This window comes from Microtus pennsylvanicus, chromosome 14, assembly GCF_037038515.1.
Source record: "Microtus pennsylvanicus isolate mMicPen1 chromosome 14, mMicPen1.hap1, whole genome shotgun sequence".
In the NCBI taxonomy this organism is placed as follows: domain Eukaryota; kingdom Metazoa; phylum Chordata; class Mammalia; order Rodentia; family Cricetidae; genus Microtus; species Microtus pennsylvanicus.
The window spans coordinates 35,920,449-35,934,163 of record NC_134592.1 but is presented as its reverse complement, the minus strand read 5'-3'; the positions used below and the strand labels follow the sequence as shown (position 1 = coordinate 35,934,163).

The following is a 13,715-nucleotide window of genomic DNA, read 5'->3' as shown; positions in this document are numbered from 1 at the left end:
GTGTTTAGCCCTGCACCCGAACACACGTGCTATCCTACAATGTTACCTCGTAAGTCTTTACTGTTATGTCAGCCGATGTCTGCAATGTAGGGCGCATTACACAGCTTGGTGGTCTTGATCGCTTTCCTAATGCTGGTCATTTTCAGAAAGCCCAGAGTTTCAGCCCGTGTCTGGATAAACAGTGGCTGTGAGGAAGAAGGAAATTACTTTGCCTAAGAATTCATGTTTTGCAGATGTGTCTTAACTGCCTACGACCCACTGAAACCAGTTCCCCCAGTTGAAATAATCGCGCTGCCATCAGCATTTTTCCCTTTCAGGTTCCTCTCTGCCACGAGGCAGCTTTCTGAAACTGTTTGACCAAACCTTGGAGACTGGGATGCCTCTAGGGAAGTAGAGAATATGGAGCAAGCTTCTCTTCATTGCCTTAAACTGCCTTCACTCCTTAGATATGCGCGCGCACACACACACACACACACACACACACATGCACACACGCGCGCACATACACGCAACACTCACTCACACTAACTGTCTAGACATTGTTGGGACCCTACAGCGTTCCATCTAGAGTTCACTGTGAATGCTTGTTACAAATAAGAGTTTTCCTCTCTTCCGTGGCCCTGCTTTGTTGTGAGCCTTATATTGATATGAGGAAGACACCTCTTACATGTATGTGAACCCTCATGTGTGTGTACAACCCTCCGAAAGAAAAGTCTGGCAGCTTCCCTTAGCCTTGGATCAAGAAAACCTTGTTCCAGATGTTAAAAAAAAAAAAAAAAGGCAGGCCACACTGAGGGAAGCAGGCAGCCTGTGTAGATAGGGCAGCATGAGACGTGAGCATGCTCTGGCAAGGACACTGGGGAGGCCTTCATGGATCCACTTCTACCCCTCACCCCTTCTCAGTGCCTTCAGGGGCCGCAGAAGTGCCTGTGTGACGCCCACATTCCATTCTCTCCAGGCAAGAGTATATACTGATTCCTATCAGTCCTTCTGCTTCCCAAAGGGGCAATTGAGATGGGTGGGAGGAAAGCATAACAATAAATCCTCACATTCATGCTAGGTGATAATTAAAAGCATAACATTCTCCACAGCAGTTCACGCTCAGATGCCAGAAGTGAGGCAGCTGGGCCAGCAGATCTGCCTGCAGCAAGGTGGGTTTCGGTGCCCGGGACTCTCTCTTTCTCTCTCCTCTCAATGCAGAGGTAATGATTGTGCCCGTGTCTTGAGATCAAAGGAAAGAAACTTCAGTGACTTTATCAGCTATCCTTGCAACCTCTGAGGTAGAGACACCTGGGAATATCTGTCTCCTGTCCCTTTTAGTTATCCCCACTCCAAGTAACACTGTTCCTTCCTGAGTGGCAGAGGAGCTGGACTTCATTGGTTGGTGCCTTGAGAAACTTCAGACCAAAGGGCATAACTGAGGAAGGTCCTTAATGAGGGTCCCTAAATGAGGGGACTGGCCCGTTCTAGCCCTGGCCTGTTTTATGCCACAAGCTGTCAGCTGTCCCTCCTCCACTCTTTCTGGATGTTTTGGGTGGCGCCTCCAACAGCAGCTCCAGACAGATGAGTTATGGCCACTCTGAAAAGTACTTACATCTCTCCTCTCTCTTCCCCCTGGGAGCTAAGATGAGGAAAAAGTCAGCGGACGACATTTTTAAACACTGGGCCAAAGGGCATTCTCCAGAGCTGTATCTCCAAGATGAAAAGGACACAGAGCCATGTCACAAGACACTGAAGATTTCCCAGTGCAAACACACCTGGGCCATTGAAAACAGAAATGCAAACTCCTTTGATGAGGTGCATGCGTGTGTTCGTGTGTGTGTGTGCATGTGTGTGTGTGTGTGTGTGTGTGTGTGTCTGTGTGTGTGTGTGTGTGTGCATGTGTGTGTGTGTGTGTGTGTGTGTGTGTGTGTGCATGTGTGTGTGTGTGCATAGTTGTGAGTGGACCCAGGATTCAATGCCTTAGAAAGTTAACCAGGTGATTCTGATGTGAAAAACACACATTTGACCCTACCCAGCATCCTGCTGTTACGACTCACCCCGTCCATCTCTCACAAGTAATTTACATACAGGCAAGTTTCAAGAAAACAATAGTGAACTGGGGTACCCATCTCCTAGGCTGCTCGCATGCTGCCTCCCCTGCTCTTTCTTCCTTGCTTATTGTCCTTATCCATCTATTTTTTTAAATATCATTAAGTTGTTATTGTCTTTGTGGCAGCATTTGACAATAAGTTATAGATGTCATGATCTTCCATCCCCAGAGACTTTCATTTGTCATCCAAGGACAACAATTTCTCTTACATAGCCATAATACGTTTATTCTTTCACCCAAGAAATTAGCATTGATACAACACTGTAATCTAATATACAGGCAATATTTAATCTTTTCCAGGTGTCCCAGTAATACTCCTGTGGCAGGTTTTTTCCAGGGTTCAGTCCAGGATTAGACACTGTGTTTAGTTGAAATGTCATTGTATATTAGGATCTTTTAAGTCACTTGAAACCAGTTTCACGGAAATATTTTTCTTCAAGAATATACTTCCTGATAAATCACATTTCTTTTTGCCGCCTGTCCTTGCCGCTTGCAGAGCCAATAAGCTGATGCAGGCCTGAAGCAGGAGCTGCTGACGCAGGTCTGGGTCCACATGAGCTAAACATGAAGAAATTGGCCCCCAGGCTTGGCATGTCCGTTTCCTTGTCAGCTGAGTCCCCAAAGTCAAAGCACAGGTTCCAGAGAATCCCCTTGCTTTTCAGTTAAGTGGGTCGTCACGTGGCTTTCTCACTGTTCAAACTGGGTCCTGAAATATGTACAGCTCCCAGATATTCTTCTCTATGGCTTAAGTCTCCCCAGAAAGAGAAACTGATAAAGGATATGCCTCTTTAAAAACAAAAAACAAAAACAAAAACAAAACAAAACCCTTTCCCAGCTCTCTTCAAAGACAGTTGTCTGAATGCACATGTCTGAGGGTATTTTTTTCTCACCCCAGCAGTCAGGGTTCTAACCAATCTGATGTCAGACTAAACAGCTGTGTTCCTTCTCCACCGGCCAATGTTTCCCGAAGCAAATATCAGATGGTCAAAAACTGAGATGATGACCATGCATAATACAGATTTACTGAGAATGCAACCCCAGTATCCTCCTGCCGCCTCAGATACCAGGATGGGGCCAGAAAAACAAAGCTCAGGCCACGGCAGCTGCTAAGTGCAATTTGAAAAATTTACAGCAAGGGGATAGAAATATATTTGGGGACAAGGGATATTTCGTGTAAACATCCTGCCTTATTTTAAATGAACATGAATTTTTTTTTAAAATGTGCTTCAGGTTTCTTTAAATAGTTCAGTTTTTGCTTTCTTTCGCTAGTGTTAGCATAAGGATTTTGAGTGTGTGTGTGTGTGTGTGTGTTCACTCTCATAAAATTCATTCTTAATTAAAAGTTCTTCTTGGGACTGGGAAGATGGTTCAGCAGATAAGAACCCTTGCTTTGCAAGTTCAAGTCTCCAGCACCCACATCCAAACCTGGGCATGGGCGGACCAGCCTGTAACGCAGCACTGAAGGAGATGGAGACAGGAGGATCACTGGGGCTGGCAGCCTAGCTCCAGTTTCAATGGAAAATGGAAAAAGTGGAAGGCAGAGTGACTCAGTAGACACCTGAAGCCCCCTCTGGTTTCTATACAGGTGTGTGGATGTGCACACCTGCACACCCGAGTTCTTTTCAGAGTTGAGACAACTTAGTTACTGGCCACCCTTCACGACTTTCCCCTCAACTAGAAAGTAACAGGAACGAAGTGGTACCCCTGGGGGCGGGGAACTCTGGGAGCCTCCTGGGGAGCATTGCCAGCTAGCTGAACCAGCAGGACTACCCAGATGCTGGAATTATCTGCTGGTTTTTTCCTAGCTATGTTTAAGGATATTGGTGCCTGTCATTGCAAGCACAGCCGAGAAACCCTACATAGTCAAGAGTGGTTTTGTTGCCAGATGGAATGGTTTTCAGACTGACCTTTTCTAAGAGTGAGCCTCCTCCACCTGATTCCAGACAGTTCTTCCATGGTGTCCCTAATAAGATGACCACCTGTGTTCACTCAAAACAGCCCCAATTTATCTCTGCTGTCCCATTACGACTAAAATGACCCCATCTCCATTTCAAAAGTATCCTGATTGGATAATAACTTGCGTGACCATTCCAGGACTCTAGGAAATTATAAGTGTCTTCTCCCCATACAAAAGCCAGTGGGGCTGTTTGGAGGGATTTGTGCCAGCACATACCAGGCTCCATCCTAGCCATTAGTTCACTCCCCCAGCTCCACCCCACTTCTGCTCCACCTGCTGCTACGGGAGATTAATCCACCTCTAAATCTTGCATTCCAGAGGTGCTGATTGCCCCACCTTTTATGATTTCTGCTTCACATTTCTTAGTTTCCGCTGTAACCACTATTACTGAGGCTTGAGTCAGTCTGCGTGTGTGATGGGGGCACACACTGGGCACCCATCATCTGGCTCTCCTCCAGCTAAGAGACCCTGGAGATGCAAGTTTCCCCTTTCCCTAAGCAAAGAGGCCTGATCCTCTAGCAGAGCCCTGGGCTGTGAGCAGATGGTGTTGGGCGAGGCCATTGTTGCATGGTTTTATGCCCCAGATCTTTTATTTGTAAATCTGAGAGACTCATAGCTTCCGAGTATTTTGAGACTCTCAAAACTCAGAAGATTATAAATAACACAATATTTATTTTTTACTCGTCTAAAATGGCAGCCCAGACACTACAGTTGCTTGATAGATAGCGTGTGGTTCCTGGGCCAGTCGGTGCAGCTGATGGTTTTTTCCAGTACTCTATTTATAGAGCTAGGTCAAAAATGTCACTTCCGTTGGAACTTGACCTACAGACAATTGTCAATTTTAGAGACCCAAGGAAGTAGAGTGCACACTAAATACAGCTGGTTCACAGGTTCAGTTAGTGAACTGCAAGCCCCCAAGGAAATTAATTTTGCTGGAGAATAAATGTCTAAGCCTTCCCGATCTCTTTATTTGATACTTTTGCCCTCTGGCCTCATGGAACTTGTAGGTCACCTTGAATCTTTGTTCTGAAACTACTGTCCCAGCCAGTGTCCCATTTGTCTTCTTCAACTGTGGCTGTTGAAATTGTCTTTCTGCGTCAGGCAGTAAAAACTGACAAGCCTCCAACAGAGGCTGTGTAGAACTGCTTGGAAAACAGAGGGGAAGCAGTCCAAAAGTTTCCCCTATTTCGTCTTTCCACTGAGGCAGCTAAGACTCTCTAACCGTCTCCCTAGATCAAACGGAAGACCCAATGGAAAAATGTCTGCCACAGCTCAGCAGCTCCCCTGACCTGGTCTGTAACAGGAGGAAAGGAATCAAAGGGACGGTGATACCCTTCCAGTTCCATGCTACCACTCAGACTTGTTGACTTGAAGTTGTGTGTGCTAGAAGTTGGTCCTTATGAGTTGTAGTAGGTAAAACAGACTAAGGGAGGGATAAAAAAGCCCTGATCTGGAGAGAAATCTGTTATCAGAAAAGGGACCCCACATTTACACTGTCTTTGGGTGTAAAGGGTTGCTGGGTGGAACCTGGCAATTCAAGACAGTGTGGAAGGACTGTGTGCACAGACTTCTTAGAAAAGGTGAAGCCGTCGAACACGACACCAGTTTTTTGTTCTCAAAATACCTTAGACTTGGGTTTTTTTGTTTTTGTTTTTGTTTGTTTGTTGCTGTTGTTTTAAGTGAGACCAGGAACTTTTGAAGTCATTTTGGACAACTCCTTCTGACCATGGGTGAAGGTGCCGCGGCTTGGAAGGGTGATCTGGCTGGTCAGTTTTGAAGCTCACTTCCACGTTCTTTGTTATAGATGCTCCTTCTCCCTTGTGGTCTCATTGAAAACCTGCGGCTAAACCAGAACTAGAACCACAGGGCCCGAGCCATCAAGGGTGTTGGAGAAAGGTCCGTGGTAACCCCCCACCCTCACCTACACTGACCCCAGACCCGCAGCATTCATGAGCGGTGTTGTTTTCATTTCCTAGTTCCGGTCTCAGCAAGTCGCTTTTTATCCAACAGGACCAGAAGTACCAAGTATTCCAAATGCCCAGTCCTTTAAAACTATGAACTTCTCCCTCCTTTCTGTTCCTATTCTGGGAGTCACTGCTTTGTTAATTTGCTTTTTTTTGGGGGGGGGGGTTGTTGTTGTTTGTTTGTTTGTGTTGGGGGTGGTTTTTTCCTGCTTATTTTTAAACATGTGAAATTCTATTCTTTTCAGTTGAACAGGGCAAACATGTCTCTGTCATTCACTAGCAGCTAGTCTGACCTCTCAGAAATATTTAGCAGAGAAGTCGTAAATTCAAATGTTTTCAGAAAAAGAAACTTTTTCATCACAGCCCACCCCCACCCCCAAACAGGCCCCTTCTGAACACCGACACGGAGTGGTACCAGCGGCCCATCACCTTCTAGAAACCAGGCTCCATAGCAACTTGGCTCTCCTCCTCCAGCCTGAAATCATGAGGGCTCTACCCTGTGTGTAGCGCGCAGGGAGACCACGTGAGAAATGTGTCTTCCTAGCCAGCTCCCACCAGAGGTTAGGAACTGGCTCCAAGAGATAGCAGCAGTTCTGGGAGAAGTTTCGGAATCCGCTTTCTATTCCCGACCGCTTCATTCCTAGGCTTTGCTATCTTGAATAATGAGGAGGAGGGAAAACAGAGCGTGGTGATTAGACCTTTCTCCCTCTCCTTTCATCTTCTGGGTTTGATCACCACTGTTCCTGCCATTTATCCGTATCAAGTATCTCCATCTAGGGTCACCAAGAACTTTTGGTTGCCTGGAGGCAAGACTTATTATTCGAATTTTACAGATGGGTAAGCAATCACAGAAGGACAGCAGGCTCTGACTCACCTAAGCAAGTCTCTGAGAGAGTGGGGATTGAGTATTCCCACAGTCCTTTTCGAGAGCCTTGATTCCATGTAAATGAACTGGGCTGTTCTAGGGATCTCAAACACAGCGATGACGAAAAATCTCAAATAATGAAAATAATTTCAAATCTCAGTTTATTTATTTGAGTTTTAAAAAAAATTGTATTGGAACCCCCCAAATTCCAGGCAATGAAATCATACAGCCTGGGCAGGCCTAAATATCACAGTTGTTCAAAATAGGAGGAAGGGAGAGTGCCCCAGTTTTTAGAACTTCCGCTTCAAATGAACACAGAGAAGACTCACTTATCAGTTTCCTGACCAATTAGGTCACCGGGCAGGAAATCTTTACAAAGAGCCAGTAAGCAGATTCTTCCTACTTTAAATTTCCCATAAACAGCATTAATGGCCACTTTATGGCAGCCCTGTCATGGAAATGCTAGAAACTCGAAAGACAGGAAGAAAATAAGGCCATGATTGTACAGTAACTGCCGACTTCCCCGTCGACCTGTCTCAAGTGAGTCTACCAGCATAATCGCCTTAGCTTCTTCTCTCGTGAAGGGGTTAGAGTTTGAAGCCTCTAACCAGGGAGGGTCAGTTCTAGGCCACCTGACTTGTGGGAATCCAGCTGCTAGTCCAGTTGAGCAAGGCTAAATAACTTGCCAAGCCAGGGCATGTGCTCACTGTGGAAACCTCTTGCCCTGGGTTATCACCGAACATCAGAACAAAGGAAGCAGAACACGGAGCCCGAGTGACACAGCGGAGTTCAGATGTGTGATAAGATGAGCTGTCTCTGCTGTTCCTGAGATGGGCCTTTGGGCAATCCAGGACCTTTCTCAGGCCCCGCGGACAGGACAATAACTAGATAGTTAATCTTCGAGATGTGATGAGCCCAGAGAAAGCTAATCAAAGTAGGGGCTAACAGCCAGGTTTTGAGCCCTAGCTCTGCCATTAACAAACCATGTGACTTTGAGGAAGTGACTTAATCTCTCATAGCTTAAGTCTGTCAATAGAATTGATAATGTTGCCTGTCTCATAGGCTATTGTGAGGATAAAAAGGGTGTACTAAGATATGAAATTCAAACAGTGTAAGCCCTCTCTATTTGCAGGGTTTCCCTAGTGCTTAGCATATAGAGCCTTCATCGAGGCATTGTCTTCATCATTAACTTTCAAGGCCTTGCTATGGTTACTCTTACACTGGCCTGAGACTTGTAAGTGCTTTCGAAATATGCGTCCTTGAAGTGACTTTTTCAGAGTTTTCTCTGGCACTTGCCCTTGTGACCCTTGATTAGGCCCCAGGTTTACTTGGCCAAAGAACAGCCAAGTATCTACTGGGGATCTGTCCCATTCTTGTTGGCCTAGCGGTACAGAGTTTTTGTTTTGCTCTGTTTTTGTTTTTTTTTGATCACTTGCTTATTTATTTCCTTTTATGGAATTTTTAAAAAATAGTTGCTCCTGGCCTGAGTGTGGCTATGATCTCTAAAAACATCCTTTGACTTCATTTAGAACTGGGACACTCCTCCACTTTTATCACCACAAAAAAAAAAAAAAGAAGAAGAAGTTTTAAGTTCTTAACCAATTAGTAACTCCTAATTATTCACATGTAGCCTTTTCTTCTCAAATTGTAAATCTCAGCCCCACTTAATCCTCTTACTTAGCAGACATATAAACAGCTAGCTTCTACAGCTTACTTGAAAAATGCAAACCTATTAATTTTAGCTTAAGGTAGAATTAAGAATGTAAATATGCTGTTAAAACAAGCCTATAACATGGTCCAGCATTCAGTGGCAATAACTTATTAGCCATTTAATCAGTGTAAGCATCCTTGTGTTAAGTGAGTCAGGCTGCTGGCACAAACCAGGCATGCCTCTAGCTCTTTCATAATGCGTATTAATCAAAAATCACACACATAGCATACCACCATATAAATGGAGGTAAGTGAGAGAATGTTTAGTATTATGGTTGGAACTTTAGAGGAGGAAGACACACTTTATTTCTATGAAGGGAAGTGAAGTTGACATTTGAGAGGCAGCTCTGGACATAGGGTAGACATGAGGCCAGACCACATGGGCAGATAGAAAGACCTGGTGGCCATGAACCCATCTGGTTCTCAAGTCTTTAAAAACTTAAAATGTAAATATTAAGCCACCTTTTATGTGTAATGCTGTGAAATTGAACCCAGGGCCTTGTATATGCTAAGCAAGCTCTCTACAACAGAGCAATATCCTCAGTCCAAGCCAGCAGTTTTAAATCAGGAAAATTAACTCAAAATATTTATTTTGGGCTTTGCTTTTTGGAAATCAGAAGAGGATCTGGAAAGATGATGTCTCAGCAGTTAAGAACATATGCTGCTCTTGTAGAGGACCTGGACTTAGTTCCCAGCACCCACATGATGACCCGCAACTGTCCATAACTCCACTTACAGTAGACATGAAGCCTCTTCTGGCTTCAGTAGTCACCATGCACACACATGTGCACATACATACAAGCAGACTAAACACTCATACACATAAAAAATAGCTAAATTATGAAATCAGCCCAGGTCTATTGACACAGGAATAGGTAAAGAACACACACACACAGAATTTTTTCAAACATAAAGAAAAATAGTTATACCATTTGCAGTAAAATGGATGCAGTTGGAAATATTTGTATTAAATAAATTGAGTTCCCAAAAGGCAAATATTACATAGTTTCTCTTACTCATGGTTCCTAGATTTTATAGAGATCCACAAAATCATTTATGTACATAAGGCATGCATATAGAAAGAAAACAGTATAGCAAAGGTGACCAATGAAGAGGGAGAAGAAAGAAAGGGAAAGGCCGAGAGATATGGGAGATGTGCCGAGAGTTCATTACATCCTTGTAGGAACATGTTGTTATGTGACCCAGCACCATGAATAAGGAACATATACCACGGGAGGGAAGCGGGCGGTGCAAGGGAGACTGAGAGGCTGTGTACCACAAGAAAATTGGAATTGAGTTCATCTCTGATGTAACAAAGGCCTGGCATATAACTAATGAACATTAATTTCATAGCTACTCAATGGCTCTTCCTCATTTGGTACTAGGGGAAAAATGGCCACACCCCCCCACCCCAGTTCCCTGGGGCTTCACCCAAAGTAAGAAGAGGGAGATAAAAGGCAGAGAGGGCAAAGAAGCGCTCCCCACGGTAAAGGTCAACAGAGAAGGCCAGGGGACTCTCTGCAAGGAGCGGGGAGCTTTATCAACTGCTGACAAGAGGTCAAGGATGATGAGGACAAAGAAGTCAAAAGGTCACAGCAACTCATTCAGTGAGGAACTCCGAGAGGTGAAGTCAGGGGCAGAGGCAGGAGCAGAAGATAAAGCCCCAGAATACATTGTTTAGGCTTTAACATCTTATCCTTAGGCTCGGAGGACTACTAAGGATTAAATGGGGGGCGGGGAATGAGGTGGTCAGATTCCCACAGGCCAGGTGATTTATTTCCGCCTTCGTCTGTTTGTGTTTTGAATTGTGCATACAATGAGCCACGGTTAATCTGAATTTCACTCTTTTCTAGTCTATGCTAACTTCTTTAAATGCCCTTGCTGAGGCCCGTTACTGATTTCCATCTGATTCTCTCATTATCAAATTTTGGGTTTCCAGAGCTGCTGTAATCTGACGTGGGCAGACCTTTGTCACAGCCCTGTTCTGTTCATGACAGGATGCTCAGCAACAGCACTGGCCTCCACTTTCTAGATGCCAGTAGCCCTCCCACTAGCCCTTAGCCAACAAGAGCACTTCCAGCTAAGACCCACTGAGCATCATTTCTCGGATGTGGCATTTGGACCCAAGAACCTAGGCTCTATGGAACTGGTACTACCTTAAATTTTGTCTGTCCTGAGAAAGAGGACCAGTTACTACTTGACCGTGAGGGGTGCAGATGAGATAATACAATGAGGAGAAGATTGATGCCTCATTTTGTTTCAGCTAATTTAATGAACATCTATGTTCTCAGCCTTCTCATTAGAGAGATGCTATCTCACTGATGGAAGGCAAAGTGTTCAATAGGGCTCCCTCAGGCCAGCATCCCTGCCATCTCTGCCATAGCCTGGGGTCAAAGAGGACTCAAGATTGGAAGGGAACCTCAGGATGTGTCAGGCATGATTAGAGGGAGCTGGATTCCCTGAAACAGGGCTTGGCAGCCTTGGCAGCTTGCCTCTAATGAGAAAGAAGGGGGCTGGGAAGCAGGGATGGTTTTGCTCCCGGTCTTGTCCAAAGGGAGCAGTGAAGCCGTGAGATATAAAATAGCCTCCCACGTGCAACTTGGAGTAAGCTTGGAATTCAGATGGAGACCAGCTCAGATCCTCCTTACAGGAAAGTCTCAGGAGGTAAAGGAATGTTTCTCTTGAAACAGAGCAAGTTAAAGCAGACTGGGCACAACAGGCTGAGCTCTTCCAGATGCCCCTTCTGGGTGTGGATGGGCACGCAGGAGGGAAGGCAAAGGAATGCTCCATGTGTCTGCCAAGGGATTGAAAAGGAAAAGTGAGTTAAGATGCTCACCAACCTAAATGAAGAGCTGCTAATTCAGCCAAACAAAGATTGCTCATAAACGGTAGAGTAGCGCTGCGCCCCCCTGCCAGGGATGGGTATAGGAGTGGTTCTTTATCAGCGCTAGCTTGGTTGTCTCATCATGCATCTTCTTGTTAATGTGCAACTGCCTATTCTGCCCATTGGTGGCCACTTTCACTAAGGCTGAAGGACCCCATGCTGGTTCTTGTTAAGACTCCAGTTTCTTTAATGTCTCCTAATTCATCCACTTTTGTCGTGATGGACTGAGCCCTGAGTACTCTCTAAGTATGAATAATGACTGAGCTTAGCTCAAATGCCATATAAGGAAGGGCCTCTGAAAACTGGCTTTTGCCCTGTCTCCTTTCAGGCACTTCTGGATCCGGCTGTGTGGTAGCCGCACTAGGAAACACGTGGAGTCACTGTGTGAACACCCGGCTGATTCTCCAGTACCTTGACTCAGAGAGAAGGCAGGTGAGTGCGCGAGCGCTGCCACAGAGTTCTTCAAGCGCCAAGGCCAGGGAAAAGATGAAGTAGAAATCAGAGTAGCTGAAAGCCTTTGCCACCATCTCTGTCCTGGGCCAGTACTGACTGGCATAGGGATCATCAGGAAACGTAAGATAGGGGAGGGTGGGGGTAGAGAGGAGGGGAGCTAGCGCCACACAGTAAGAGTGGATCCTGCAGAGTCAGCATCTCCTAACATTTGTGAATGACTAGGGAACACACTTGGGGGACTCTTAAATCCTCCATCTCTAAATGATTATTTCAGTAGATATTTGTTGAAGACTAGCTAATCTGTGAGCAAATTAAATAGTTGCAATGCTTTTTCTAGCATGTATGTGTTTTGAGACCTTAAGATGGACATCTTCTGCTAAATGCATAAGCCCAGATTCTGGATAGTTTTTTGGTTTGTTTTTTTTCTTTTTATTTTGGGGTTTGTTGTTGTTGTCATTTTTTTCAAGACAGGGGTTCTCATCAGTAGCTATGGAACCAGACCCGTCCTGGAACTCATTCTGTAGACCAGGCTGACCTTGAACTCACAGAGGTCCACCTGCCTCTGCCTCTGAGTGCTGGGATTAGAGGTGTGCGCCACCACCACCCAGCAGTTCTGGATACTTTTACCTTACCACATATGTAGTGGCTTAAAGTACTAAATGATGTCAGAGGGTCCTCTGAAAGTTTGAAGACTTTCTCAAGGGAGAATCCCCTCCATTCAGAAAGGAATACTGTCCACCCCTTCTTAATCTCCTCTCCTGACTCCAGAGAAAGGAAGTCTATAGTCTGATCTCTTCAGAAATAAGGAAGTTTAGGTCTCTTGATGCCCCACCTCAACAAATCCCACTTTTGACCAGACTGGATTAGTATCTCTCATGAAAGAGGGCAAAGGAAAAAGACTGGGTGGATACCCTGATGTTTTGAATGGAGCAGAATTCAAAGTCAGATTTGATGACTAAGTATGTGGTGAATCCAGGTTAATAAAGAAGCAGGTGGTACTGGGGCCTTTCCAGGGGCGATGGAGCAGGACAGTGTTGCTTTTACCAGCAGGAGATAAATTGACTCTTTCTAGCAAAGAGGCAGGAATCGTGAGATATAGAAATAAGCATTTGCCTTTTCCAGATAACGTTATGGATGTCCTTGGTTTTAGACTAGGATTCTTCTTGGTTTTCTTGGGCTTATATAAATAACATTCCAGCCTGGTCACTAGGTCAGCCCTGTTCGGAGATGATAAAGTAGATTATTCCCATGCAAGGAAGGATTCTTGTGTTTTCAGGCCCCAGCACGTCTGTTACCTAAGAGACACCTTTTTACTAGTGAGTCCAGTGTCCTGGATGCTATATCCAACATGTTTCTTGATGAAATACATCCAAAAGATTTCCGGAGAACCTAGTGGTCTTTGGTGTGTCCCTTAGGTGGTAAATGTTGATAAATAAATATTGATGGTAGCTATCAGATAGCACTGATAATAGCAGCATTCTTTGTGAGTTAGTGTGTGTGTGTGTGTGTGTGTGTGTGTGTGTGTGTGTGTAGGGGGGGTGTCTCTGTGACCGCCAGGGCCAGCAAAGTAATAATCTATGCGAGGCAGGAAGAAAATCCAGTTCAACATGACTTAGTTAGCTAGTATTTGTTCAAACTTGTAGGGTCTGACACCAGGCAGTTTATTTTAGACATACTTAAGTATAGTGTAACTTTGGGGAAAAAAAAAAGTTTTCTGGTGACAATTATCGCAATTCCATGTATGCAATGAAGTGTAAGGCAGGACTGCATTGAAACTCTTGCAAAATACA

At 44.9% G+C, this 13,715-nt stretch overlaps 1 protein-coding gene across 4 annotated transcripts in view; it reads left to right on the top strand.

The window, feature by feature from the left end:
* Rad51b (RAD51 paralog B) overlaps positions 1 to 13,715 on the top strand; it is a 500,962-nt gene that overhangs the window by 442,076 nt on the left and 45,171 nt on the right. For 3 of the 4 annotated variants that reach the window (XM_075948146.1, XM_075948144.1, XM_075948145.1), the window contains exon 10: positions 11,801 to 11,904. The exons of the other annotated variant lie outside the window; for it this stretch is intronic. In XM_075948146.1, the coding sequence (XP_075804261.1) occupies positions 11,801 to 11,904 (104 nt within the window). The remainder of the gene's footprint in view (positions 1 to 11,800; positions 11,905 to 13,715) is intronic. 4 annotated transcript variants of the gene reach the window in all.